The 13,989-nt window shown below is 33.9% G+C and overlaps 1 protein-coding gene across 3 annotated transcripts in view; it reads left to right on the top strand.

Annotated features, from left to right (window-relative positions):
- GBE1 (1,4-alpha-glucan branching enzyme 1) overlaps positions 1-13,989 on the top strand; it is a 280,352-nt gene that overhangs the window by 50,280 nt on the left and 216,083 nt on the right. For all 3 annotated transcript variants that reach the window (XM_042903789.1, XM_042903787.1, XM_042903788.1), the window contains exon 2: positions 3,366-3,535. In XM_042903789.1, coding sequence (XP_042759723.1) covers positions 3,366-3,535 — 170 coding nt within the window. The remainder of the gene's footprint in view (positions 1-3,365; positions 3,536-13,989) is intronic.

Here is a 13,989-nt window from a genome sequence, read left to right as displayed (position 1 = left end):
AAGAAATAAATGCAATTTAAAAACAGGTGGAGGACCTGGATGGACATTTTTCCAAAGATGGCATACAGATAGCCAACAAACACATGAAAAGATGCTCAGCATCACTTTTCAGGGAAATGAAAAACATAACCTCAATAAGATACCTGTCATACCTGTCAGAAAGGCTCATACCTGTTAGAATGGCTAAAAACAAAAGACAAGAAAGAACAGGTGTTGGTGAGGGGTGGAGAAAAAGAAACCTTTATACACTTTTCGTGGGAATGCAGCTGGTGCAGCCACTGCGGAAAACAGTATGGAGTTTTCCCAAAAAAATTAAAAGTAGGGTTACATATGACCCAGTAATTCTACCACTGGCTATTTACCCGAGGGAAATGAAAACACTAATTCAAAAAGATATATGCACCCCTATGTTTATTACAGCATTATTTACAAAAGCCAAGGTCTGGATCCAACCCAAATGTCCTTTGATAGTTGAGTGGATACATAAAAAGTGATATATGTATATCATTTTATGTATGTATATACACACACACACACACATTTATTCATATATATGTATATGTATATTACATGACTCAGCCGTACAAAAGAGTGAGATCTTGCCATTTGTAACAACATGGAGAGACCTAGAATGCTAAGTGAAATAAGTGAGTCGGGGAAAGACAAATGCCATATGATTTTATTCCTATGTGGAATTTAAGAAACACATGAATAAAGAAGAAAAGAGACAAATAAAAAGACTCTTAAATATAGAGAAAAACTGGTGGCTGCCAGAGAGGTAGTTGCGGGGAATGGGTAAAGTAAAGGGGTTTAAGAGTACACTTATTGTGATGGACACGGAGTAATGTATAGAATTGTTGAATGATTGTATTACACATTTGAAGCTAGTATAACACTGTGTGTTAATTATACTTGAACAAAAATAAAGAGTGGCCAGTGGGTGGCAGGGTGCTTCAATCGGGTAAGCATCTGACTTTAGCGCAGGTCATGATCTTGGGGTCTGGGTTTGAGGCCCGCATCCGACTCTGTGCTGACAGCTCAGAGCCTGGAGCCTGCTATGGATTCTGTGTCTCCCTCTCTCTCTGCCCTTTCCCTGCTCACACTCTGTCTCTCTCTTTCTTAAAAATAAATAAACATTAAAAATCTTTTTAAAAAGAGATTAAAAATTATAATGAAGACAACCTTAATTTTAGTGATCAATTACTCTTTTAAAATGGGGGTCCGACTACTCCTGTATTTTCTTCCATTTTCTTTTCACTCATTTTGTTTTTGTTTTTTTGTTTTTTTTTTTTTTTAATAATAAAACTTATTTTATCCCTTGAGATTCTTTTTTTTGTTATCACATTCACACATTTGCACAATCGCCTTGCCATCGTTCTGTATTTACTGACTCGGTTCAGCAACACTGCTGCAATGACAGTTAATTCCTCTGTGTGTGTGTGTTTAATCTTTTAATTGCCTAGTTTTGTTTTTGTTTCCTCCTTCAACCATAGTTCATTAGTGTCATAAATTTAAGATTAGTTTTTAATTTGACACTACTTAAAGAATTCCTTAGGTGTGAGTAGGAACTTGCCTCCTATAATACCCTTAGGTTACTCCCTTTCCTTCCCTGAAATGTGTGGGCTTGGCATTATCTTCTGCTCTTTAATGTAATGTTCCTTTGGAAAAAACAAAATAGAAGGAAACAAAACCCAAAACCTCCCTCTGCTTCCTTTTTTGTAGCTGGTTGTCTGAAGAGTTGTTTGTTTATCCTTTGAATTTCAATAGCTTAAATTGGGAGATGTTGCACTTGTGTGTTTGTGTGCTTTTTTTCCAAATTTTTCTTAAAACACAGTATGCTCTTTTTGATACACAGATTTAATTCTTAAGGAAAAATTTTCCAGCTTTATATTTTTTGCATCCATTTTATTTGGTTTTGTTCTTCAGAGTCCTTATACTAGCTATCCTTCTTTAGATCATTTTTTGTTGATTTTGTGTATCTCTTAGCTTGTCTTTAATTTATTCCATTTCTTTGTCTTCTTCTCTATTTAATTATATAAATTTCCAATTATTTACTCATTGAATAATTTGCATTTTTACCGTGTGTGCATTTTGGTTCTTACCAATTCTGATTATTTTCCAATGATAGATTTTGTTCCTTATTTTGTTTCATTAGGTCTCTACAGTCTCATTTTATTCTCATTCTATTGTTTCATCATATAATCCCCATCTCTCCCTCTCTCTCTCTCTTTTTTTTTTTCAGTTCACTTTTAATTAAAATTGAAATACAGTGTGAAATACTTGTAAGAATTTCCAAATCTTTGGAAAGATGCATTTTCTGTTCAGCTCACTTGGAGTGTCCTTTATTAATCAGCTTCTCATGCTGTATATTCCTTGTGTATCCCCTACCTGGATTCATGCCATCCTCCTGGGGTTCTATTGCTCACCCCTCAGGGTCTGGGGAAGTGCAGAGAAGCTTATTAATTGCTCAGTTCGTTGTTCTGGAGACTTCACTTCGGACAGAAAGTACCTACCACATGTTTCACTTCTCCAGTTTTACCTGTTTTGTCCCAGCTTCTCCCTAGGTTTGTTGGTGTTAGTGAAGATAACAGCATGTTTTTGGTATAGCTTTATGGGCTTGGGACCTGGGAGAGAGTCAGGAACCAGCATGTACTCTTCTTGGTCCTGCTTGGGAAGGAATGTTCGGTTTCTTCTTGTGGCCACTAGCTTTTACAGTTTGACCTGATGTAGTATGTTCTTTCCATGCTTAGTTACTATAGGGCAGAGCTCAGCAAACTACAGCCCAGAGGCTAAATTTCGCCAATAACTGCTTGACAAATAACATGTTATTGGCACCACCATACCCATTCATTTACATATTGTCTGCGGCAATTTTCATGCTTCAGAGAGATGGTTAAGTGATTGCAAAATGGACTAATTTGCTATCTACCCCTTAACAGGAAAAGGGTGCCAAACCCTACTGGAAGGTCATTTTATTTATCTTGCTGGCTTTTGACTACTTTTATTTTCTTAGGCGTTAGAAGAGAGACGTATAAGGATCTTCCTTCATTATCCTCTTTTGACGTAGAAGTTGCTATAATGTTGATTTTAAAATTTCATGGAATATAGAGTCATATTTTCTCTCTTATACCAAAATACATGAAATTATTTCAAAAATGTGAGATTCGTTCATTTTATTTCAGATAAGAATGATTTTATCCTCTGAGGTAACCGCTACCAATAAGTGAAATTATTCACGTTATTCCTCTTTAATATCTTTTTTTTAAATCTTTTTCTGAATAAGAGTAACACATTTGCTTAATTATTGTAGCTTTCTTGGAAGACAATTTTATTTTCTAACTTCCTTCTTTTGCACTTCTTTAAAGGTATAAGAAGTTTAATGAGACTTTGAACAACATCGGAGAGAACGAAGGTGGTATTGATAAGTTTTCCAGAGGTTATGAATCGTTTGGTGTCCACAGATGTGCTGATGGTGGTTTGTACTGCAAAGAATGGGCCCCAGGAGCGGAAGGAGTTTTTCTCACTGGAGACTTCAGTAAGTGTTTCGAAAGATTTAAAGTCAGTTGTACTATTTTATTTATTTACTTGAAACAGATTTGTTCTAGTTCATATGTTTAACTCTATGAAAGTTAATGATTAAAAGTATCTGACTCTTCAGATAGAACCACAGACTTTGTGGAATCTTCGCTTCCACGTGGTGCTGGTATCTCTGCTGTAATGTAATCCATGTGTTTCTGAAAAACTTTTATGTTCTGGAAAATCATGTACCAGAAGTAACAGAGTTTATGAGAAAAACAGTACTAGGCAGACTGCTCCAAATTTATTCAACTTTGTTAGCAAGCCCTCACAAAATCAATAGCAATCTGGGTAAAAATAGTGGTGTAAGTTAAATCTCCACTAGCATTTGCACCTGGTTAGCTGGCATTGTAGCTCTTGGATCCTCTAGAGCCCGATATTCTTTTTTTGAGACCTCAATAAAAGTAGACATCTAATATAGAGGGCTAACTTCATCACTGAATTCCTTTTGGTTTCTTTTTTTTTATAATACACTCTCAGTTTTTTTTTGTTTTTTTTTTTTTTAATTAACAAATACCTCTCAACCTTATTATTTGTGCTGTTAATTTCATTAGACAGTTAACCCTATGGAAAGCGTAGCTGGGCTAGAAGTCAGGCTTCTGGTTTACAGTCTAGTGGGAGGAGGGACCTATATGTAAATAAGTATAATACAATTTCTTCACTTTTATTCTAGCAGTATAAATAAATCACTGTATTAATGACAAGAAAGAAAGCTCAGTTCTGGAAGTGGAATAACGAAAAATAGGCCTTGGCAAAATGTTCCTAATATAAGGAAGTATCAGAATGATAATCATCCTTTAATTCCGTGTGAGTGCTGGAGTATTTAAAACTTGATTTTACCAGATTCAAAACTCTACACGTTATATATTCTGTTTATATGACATTCTAGAAATGGGAAAGCCGTAGGGACAGAAAACAGAGTTGTCAGGGTTTGGAGGTAGGAGTTGTGAGCTTAGTACAGAGGAGCATAAAGGTACTTCTTGGGGGTGATGAAAATACTTTATGTCCTAATTGTACTGCTTGTTACATGACTGCATACATTTGTCAAAATTTATAGACCTGTACTCATAAAAGAGTGAATTTATTGCATGTAAATTATACTTTAAAGAAGCTGACTTTTAAAAACTTTTGGCTTTATATATGTTGTCTAAAGTAGTACTGTTTGATAGAAATATAATGTAAGCCACTTATGTAATTCAGAACTTTTAGGAGCTATATTACAAAAGTAAGAGAAGGACAACTGAATGAATTCTAATAATGATAAATTTTATTTAGCCCCATATATCAAAATATTTTAATATAATCAATATAAAGTTCGTTAACGAGGTATTTTTGTTCTTCTGTATTCTTTTAGCTCTGATATTTCTTCATTGGGAATATTTGATCTATATTTGGACTTAATAAAATTTTCTTTACTTTTTTTAAAAAAATTATATTTTGAGAGGGAGGGAGGGAGAGAGAGAGAGAGAGAGGGAGGGAGGGAGGGAGGGAGGGAGGGAGGGAGGAGAGGGGCTGAGACAGAGAGGGGAACCAAAGATCTGAAGCAGGCTCTGCACTGACAGCAGTGAGCCCAATGCGGAGCTCAAACCCACTAATCTTTACCTGAATCAAAATTGGACGCTTGACTGACTGAGCCCTGCGGGTGCCCCTTTAATAAAATTTTCAATTTAAGAATACATACCCAGGTTTTTTCAAACATAATTAAAAGTTCTAGTAACTGAGTTGAGTAATAGCTTTAAAATTTTAATTTAATAAAGTAGTTAAAATTAAATAATATTTAAAGTTCAGCTTTCCATTTGCACCAACCTTGTTTCAAGTGCTCAATAGCCACATGTGTCTACTAGCTGGCTCCTCTATCATAAAACACAGGTTTAAGAACTTGTAGTTCCCCAAATTATATAATATAAGCTGCCTGTTTCTTGAGAGTTATTGAGAACTTCATGGAAAGTTTTGAGAAAGACCCTGTGATCTGCTGACTCAGTTTAGTTTTGTTCGCCTAACGATAATCATGCAATATATTTTGGAGATAAGAGACCTCTCTCAGTTAAATTATTGTTAAAATAGTCCTTAATTTTTTTTTCTTATATACAGACATGGTTTTACCCTATAAAAATGCCTTGACTAGTAGTTTTTTGTTAAAAGACCATTTAGATATTAACTTATTGTTAAGACCCTTTTTGGCATTCTATTCCATTACTTCTTTCTACAGCCATTTATAAGATTGAGAAGTATTGATTGAGAATGTTAAAATTAAATTTTTACACAGAGATACCAAAACTACTATAAGAACCTCAGTGAAAATTTGGCACTTGCATCAGGTACCCCCTCCCACATATTCATGATTAAACCCACTAATTAGGTTTTGGAAATACAAAAACGTGGGAAAGGAACTATATGAAAACTAGATTTTGGGAACTATCATAAAGACTGATTTATTGGAAATTGTTCCTTACCAATATAGTCAGACCATATGTGCATTTGGAGAATTGTATTTTAAGTTTATTTAGAATTTAATGCTTATATATTAAAAGTTGAATAATTAAGAAAACATTTTGTAAACAGAAAACTAAAAATTACCTACTTCCTGTTTTAATGTAAAAATGTCCTGTTAAGTTTTTTTTTTTTTTTTTTTTCCAATTCAAGTTGATTTTTGAAAACCCTAACCTTTGTGAAGGTGTATTGCATAATTTAAAATTTCTCCATATCCTTGGGATAGCATTTGGCGAATTATTTTTATCAAACAATATTTATTTATTTAGTGTTCAAGAAGAGTGCAAAGAACATCAGATTTAATCAATGAGCATTTATTTTTACTGGAGAGATGGGAAAGCTGATATAAGTGAAATTGTGATTGAAAATAGGAATAGAATCAAAGATAACACCATTGATACGCATTGTTCTTAGGATCATAGTGCCAAAACCCCAAATAATTCAACTTATTTTCAATTGTCAAGATTGATTTTCTTCATTTTATGTAATATATTACTTAGTTTTTTTGGAAACTTATTTTTATTGCTCTTTTCTTATGATAATATATGTTAATATTTATGTTTTTGAAACTTAAAAAAAAAAGAAAATAGGAATAGACAGTATGCTGGGAAAATTTAAATGACTGATCTATTTTCTTATCTACTTGAAAGAATAGCTTTTCTGCCCAAAGTTATAGTCTCAGGGTCTTTGTATACATATTTCAACGTTTTCTCACTAAGGAGCTTTGACTTTTTAAAGAAAGTTGGAAAATTCAGAGTAGAACCAAAATTGGGGGTTAATAATGCACTTAAAGAATATTTCTTTGAGAAAAAAAATGTACCTGCGAGTAGTGAGCATTAATTTGATATGACTGTGTAGAGCACAGAATATTGATGATAATGACAACATAGCTGAAAATATACCCTTAAATAACTGAACTAACTATACCTTTTTTTAACATGAAGAATTCAATGTATTTTTTTTTTCCTATTTACATTTTCTTTCTTTCTTTCGGAGAGTTGAGCAAGAAGAAAGTCATTTTTCTTTGAGCTTTTTCTCAGGATCAAAAATAGGTTAGATAATTTTACTGTTATGTCTTCTAATATATAAATTTGTACTAAACCAAAAGGAAAAGAAAATGTATATTAATTAGCTAAATAGTTACAGTATCTTTTTTTTATTAAAAAATGCATATGAAGATTAATTAAAATGTTCTTGGTAGTTTGCTGATCATATTAAAATGTTTTGAAAAAATTTAAAAACACTTAAAAAACATTTAACCGTATTCATGACTGTACTTCTATTTATCAGGTGATGGGTTAAAAAGCAATAAACTCAAAAGGTCCTATAGAATTAATCTCTAACCATAATAACACTGATCATTTTTTAGAATTCCGTTCCTTACTTTGTCATGTAATGTAACACAGCTTAACTTTCTGTATATGTACTTGAAATATCACCTTAAAAAAATCCAATTGCTTCTTTACCTATTGTCAGAGATTTAAAAAGTAACAAATTTTGTTTCTATTTTTATCACCAAAGTGTAAATGTAATTTAAAACATTGCTTTTCTGTACCTACCTCTTCTCTCAGCCCCCAAAGATAACATAATAAAAAGATCATCAGACACCAGCAACAAAAACCTTATTTCTACTAATGGTTAAATTGACCTGAAAAGGAAAATTTTAATTTAGTTTTTGTCTGAATGACTAGACATTTTTGATATTTTTTCAGAAGAATTTAAAATTAATGTCTAGACTTAAATTCTGTATTTTGAAAAGTTATATCTGTAATCAAAATACTATGATGAATTTTTCTCCTCTTCTGATCATTTTAGAAATGTACCACATTATACGTTCCTTTTCTGGTCTTGCTCAAAAAATTGCTGGTAAATAATTTGTTTTTCTGGTGTATTTTTTTGCCAACTGATTTGACGATATTTTAGGTACAACTACTTAGAATAGTCAAATACAGATGATCTTTAAGAAAGAAATTGCCCAGAATTGGTATGGAGGAAAAAAAAAGAGTTTGAAATTATAATTGAGTTCTGGAAACATGGTTCTTCCTTTGGCTCAGTGGGGATAAAGTGATATTTGTCTTACCTGCTTAAACTGGGTTGTAGTAGATACTAACTAGATTGTAATGTGAAAACATTTTATACCTTATTCAGTGCAATAGAAATGTTAATTGATGAGACTGAAAAAAACCTCTCCCATTTGTAATGGTCTTTTTTTTCTTATTAAACAAATTACTACTAATTTCAAATGGTAGTTGACTCTTGCAAGAGTCAAATGACTTAGTCTCTGTTTTGCCCAAACCAAGGCGGATTTAGCTTTTGCTATCCACATTTTTAAAACTTGGAAAGCAACTTCACTTTAAATATATTACACGTATTTTTCTTTATTTGAGAGAAAATGAAACAATCATTTCTCTTCCTTTCAGTCATTTTTTACAAACTAGCTTTTTAAGCAGCTGCAGCAGCAGCCCAGGACAGTGGATGTATAATGACATTCATCAAGATTGGAGTCTTACCACCCAAAAAAGTATTTCTGGGCAAGCCAGAAACTACTTTAAAGGTTCGAGATGAATTTCTAAAACTTTGAATCATCTTCAATACAGCACAGATTCATTCTTTAGAAAATTAAATGTGATTTAAAATATACTTGGAGTTTTGGAACCAAACCAGGTTTATTGCAGCTTGCTACATAATTGAAGAAAACTAGGTGCTTTCCAGTCACTAGATGATAATAAGTAGAGAAAAAGGTAGTAAACTACATATGTCAATATAAAATAATTGGGTTCTATTTGCTATAACTGAAAACATTTCATTTAAAATTACTAAGTCTGGGAGCTAGGCACTTTTCAAATAACCTAAATGTCTATCACTGATAGACTAAAAAAAAAAAAAAAAACAAAAAAAAAACCAACCCTGATTTTCATGCCTGTAGAAAAAAGGAACCACAGATATTTTTACAGAGTAGGGAGGATATTAAGGAGAATTTTTCCTGTTTCCTGGACAAAATTTATCTATAATTTTGTTTTCAGTTATATAATTCCCCAGAAGTTTACGTCATCACAAAAAGCCTTTATATTTCTTAATTCCACATGCTCTGAAACAGTGTTTGCTACTCAAAGTGTGTGGGCCAGTGTGGTTCCATGCACTGTAATTCTTTTTCAGTGATATATTGCCAGAAATTGGGATTGTAAGCACTTAGAAATTTTAGTAGCAGTTTGACTGAGTAATTTTTTTTTTTTTTTTTTTCTGGTGAATCTGATAATGGTCATACAAAAATTGGGCCATAAATTTTGAAAGTCTTCTTTTGATTTTCTAATAATACATTGTATTACATTTTACATAAGATTTGGTCTGTAATAGATTTGAAAAAAAAATTTTAAGTAACTGATTCATAATCACTGATTCACATAATCACAGTTGGGGAAACACTCATCTGAAAATTCATGATTATTTATTGGTTTAGAAGCCTTTTATGGTTAGAAGGTATAGTTCTGATGTCAACCTCCTTTGTATTCTTTTCCTTCAAATAAGTGTTAGCTTTCACTGTAGTGTGGCATGTTACAAAAAAAAAAAAAAAAAAAAACTCTTAATGCTTTGCAACAACAAAGGCTATAATTATCAGTTGTGGCTCAGTCCCAAGGGTCAAATTCTTCCCAGGATCAAGGGTGATGGGGCAGCCCCTGTGTGGAACATGCTGAACTCCTGACAGAGAGAAAGTACAATGGAGGAAACCTGTTATGGCTTTCAAAGCTTCAGTTTAGAAGTGACAAATGTGATTTGCACTTCCATTTCATTAACTAAATAATTTGGCCCAGCCTTATGTCAATAGGGCATGGAAGCAGAATCCTCTTTTATTGATGGAAGCTCATGAAAATTTGGGAATAATAGTATGAATGACCCCATGGCAAACAAACAAACAAACACATAAAGTGTAAATTTTACAGAATTTTACAGATTCTTTGATATTCTAGTTATCATAAAGGCTCTCTTTTTTTTTGGGGGGGGGGGTTGGAGCAGAGTAGAGTTGGCTTGTCTACATTGACTGTTGAGAAGGTTTTTTTCTGGAATCTCTACTGACCTCTGGATTCAAGTGGAACTTCAAGGGGTTCTCTGTGAGTGCATTTTTTGTTATGTGGCTTCTCCTAAGTTTGGCTTATTAGAGATTTGTGATGTTTTTAAAAAGAAAATTTCTGGTCTGAGGACTCTTGATATTGTTTATTTTGGCAAAAGGGTGGCAACTATGAGGTAGAGGTGGAAGGCTTTAGGACTATTAGCCAATTCAGCACCATGGTGAGACATGGCCTCTTTGACATATCTAAACTTAAAATAACTAATCAGCCAAGGCTTTTTGTAGGAAGTTGTCAAGAATTTCTCTAGCTTTCCAACCTGATGTTGATACTCTCACCCCTTTTATCTGTTTTCATGGATAGATTGTTCCGTTTACATGGAGTAGAGGTTTACTTAGCTGATGTCCACTTACCAAACACACTGAATTTACTTCTGCTTGACAGGCTCACTGTAAATGATAATGACAACTTTCCCCAGGATAGTGAGCATGCATGGATAGTAAACTGTAGTCTATACATGTATGCAGTTCTGCTGCCAGTTACCTTGAGTGCTTGTTAGCGAGCCAGTTTCCCACCCCATTCAAATCCTGTGAATGCCAATTCTTCTCATTATAATTCTGCAATATAACATTATATAAAGTGATGAACTGTAAGTGTGACAGCAAAGAAAATTATTAAGTATTGGGAAAATCTCAGCAAGGACAAGTTGGAAAAAAATGATTTTGAGTTAAGTATGCGCAAGTGAACTGTGAGAAAATGATATAAATCTAACAATTTCATATGCAGATTACTCTGTGTGTACCTTTTAGCTTTCTTTCCATTATGATCCAAAGGGAATTGGAAATATAAATGTTGCATTGTAGGTGTAGGTTCATTTAAGAAAGATACTACAGAATCCTAATCAGAGGACCTAAGAAGATATGCCTTTAATCTTACATCAGAATATGGGTGAATATTTATATTTCTATTTTAAGTTAAAACAAAAATTTTACTGTTTGTGTGTATGTGTGTGTATACATATGCATATACATATTTTATTCTCTGATTTAACCAATATTTTCAAAATATGTACCAACTTTTGCCCCAGTTGTGCTGGATCAGAGAGCTTTGCTATAATGTCTAATGTGATTATTTTTATAGGGAAGCATCCTTACCTCCTGGGATTTTAGGAAAATACTGTTAGAGACCTTAATGCTAGAAGGTAGATGTTGAACTCTGTGACATAAATGATAATTTTCTAGCCTCGTTTTGCTTTTTCATAAATATCCTGTTAAAAATTTATGCTGTTTGGGTTATACAATACTTTTTGTTAGGTTTCAGTTTTGGTATTTCCCTTACAGTTAATGTTTGTAAGATTACTTGGTTTATGATTGTTCTTCAGTGTTTGTCTTTTGAAATTTTTATAATTTTATCCATTAATGTGACTTTATTAAACTCACCACTTACATAAAAGGAAGGGACATAATTAATATTATTCTTTTATCAAGTTAGATATTTCCTTAAAGAAGTGTTGTTTTGTTTTTTAAACAGTCACATGTGGCCCCAAGTGCGACCGATGATAACATCTATCAACATCTCTGCCTCTTGATCACAACTAAACTATTCATTTTATATTCAAATTGTATTATAGATCTTAAAAAAAATTAACAAGGAAAACTTTGCTTGGCAGTCCTTCATGTGAAACTGAAAATATTAATTTTAATTAAAAAAAAATAATGTTCATTTTTGAGAGAGAGAGAGAGAGAGAGAGAGAGACACCAAACACTAGCGGGGGAAGGTTAGAGAGAGAGGGAGACACAGAATCCGAAGCAGGCTCCAGGCTCCAAGCTGTCAGCATAGAGCCCTATGTGGGGCTCGAATTCATGAACCATGAGATCATGACCTGAGCCAAAGTCAGCAGCTTAACCAACTGAGTCACCCAGGCGCCCTTACTAATTTTAATTTTGACTGACAGAGACCCACCTTTCATCATGCGTTCCTGAAAAAGTCACTTAGCCATCTTAGTTGCTTATAAATCAGTGGGAGAAGCACCTCAGATGCATTATGAAATTAGGAACCTGAAAATACCACATTTTCTCAGCAAATGTCAATGCCCTTGGATAGTAATACAGTTGTGCAATGCCACTGCCCAACAACGAAGGAGACTAAATGACTTTTGGCTGAAATTTTGTAGGCTTATTACATACTCCCACTTCTTAGTTATTTTCTTTCTTTTTTTAACATTTTAAAAGTTGAGCTATAATTCACATATCATAAAATTTACCATTTCAAAGTAAACACCTCAGTGGTTTTGGTGTACCTTTTAGGTTGTGCAACTATTATCACTGTCTGATTCCAGAACATTTCTATCCTACTAAACAGAAACATCTAACTGTTAGCAGTTAGTCCCAAATGCTTTTACGCCTGTGTTCTCTGGCAACTACCTAATCTCTTTCCTGCCTCTGTGGATTTGCCTGTGTCAGACATTTCCTATAAATTGAATCATGCAACATGTAGCCTTTTCTTTCCACCTTCTTTTACTTAGCATAATGATTTCAAGGATCATTAATTTTGTAGCACGTAACAGTCCTTTATTCCTTTTTGTGGCTGGATAATATTCTACCGTATAGATGCACCATGTTTTATTTATCCATTCCTTACTGGCAGAACATTGGGTGGTTTCTACTTTTTAGCTATTGTGAATATGCTTTTATGAACATTTGAGTACAAGATTATATATGAATATGTGCTTTCAATTCTCTTGAGTTGCCTTGGTTATTGATGTTCTTACCAAATTCAGATATTTTACTGTGCCTTGATTATTTGCCCGAAGATTCTTTCCCCCACCCTGCTCTGCACCACATTTCCCCAGCTCCCTTGGCCTCTGCTTCTCTTGAGTTGGCTTGATGGGAGATACTAATGGATAGCTTGAGGGTGGGAGGAGGGAGAAGCCAAGGAATGCCCCCCCCCCCCCCCCCCCCCCACCAATCCCTTGCCTACCCTTCTGTCTATCTAAAGTGAGGCTGGATGTTTCTCATGCAGCAGGTATGCCTTGTAGCTCTTGTTGATTTTCTGTCCTGAGCTCAGCTCCTGCCAGGCAGGGTTGCCTTATTGCCACCTTTTGTTGGATGGCCCTGGCTTCTGAGTTCCAGTAATCCTGCCTCTCCCTTAGGGGTGTTACCAGATTCCTGTTATTGCTAATCTCCATTTGAATTCTTAGTTCTTTGACCTCCTGTGTAACCAGTTCCCTGTATTAAGGTTCTTTGTTGGAAATCGGTAGCTTGGTTTCCACTCTGGCCTCTCATTGCTAGAATAATGTTTCTCTTCCATTAGGCCTGCTGAATTACACAAATATACAGTACGCTTTTCACATTGTATATTAGATATTTTAAAGCACCCCATGGTTCAGTACAATGGCTTTGTTTCTGTTCAAGTATTTTCAATAATTTTTTTTGAAAGTTAAGTTTACCGGGGCGCCTGAGTAGCCCTGACTTTGGCTCAGGTCATGATCTCACAATTCATGAGTTTAAGACCTGCATTGTGCTCTTTGCTGTCAGCATGGAGCCCACTTAGGATCCTCTGTTTCCTTCCCTTTCTGCCCCTCCTCTGTTCATGTTCCTTGTCTCTCTCTCAAAAATAAACATTTTCTTTAAAAAGTTAGGTTTACCAACTTTGTGAATTTTTAAGTCTTTTTTGTGATAAAGAGATATGTATTACAGAATTTCAGTTATTTTATTCAAAGTTCTAAAAAGCTCAGCAATGAGATATATTATTATATTCTTTCTCTGTATTGTAGCAAAATCATTATGCTTTATTTTATTTTTTTCACATTTTTAAATATTTATTTATTTTTGAGAGAGAGCACAAACAGGGGAGGGGCAGA

Source organism: Panthera leo, chromosome C2, assembly GCF_018350215.1.
Source record: "Panthera leo isolate Ple1 chromosome C2, P.leo_Ple1_pat1.1, whole genome shotgun sequence".
In the NCBI taxonomy this organism is placed as follows: domain Eukaryota; kingdom Metazoa; phylum Chordata; class Mammalia; order Carnivora; family Felidae; genus Panthera; species Panthera leo.
Note: the sequence above shows the minus strand (reverse complement) of the source record. Positions and strands in the feature narration are given on the sequence as shown.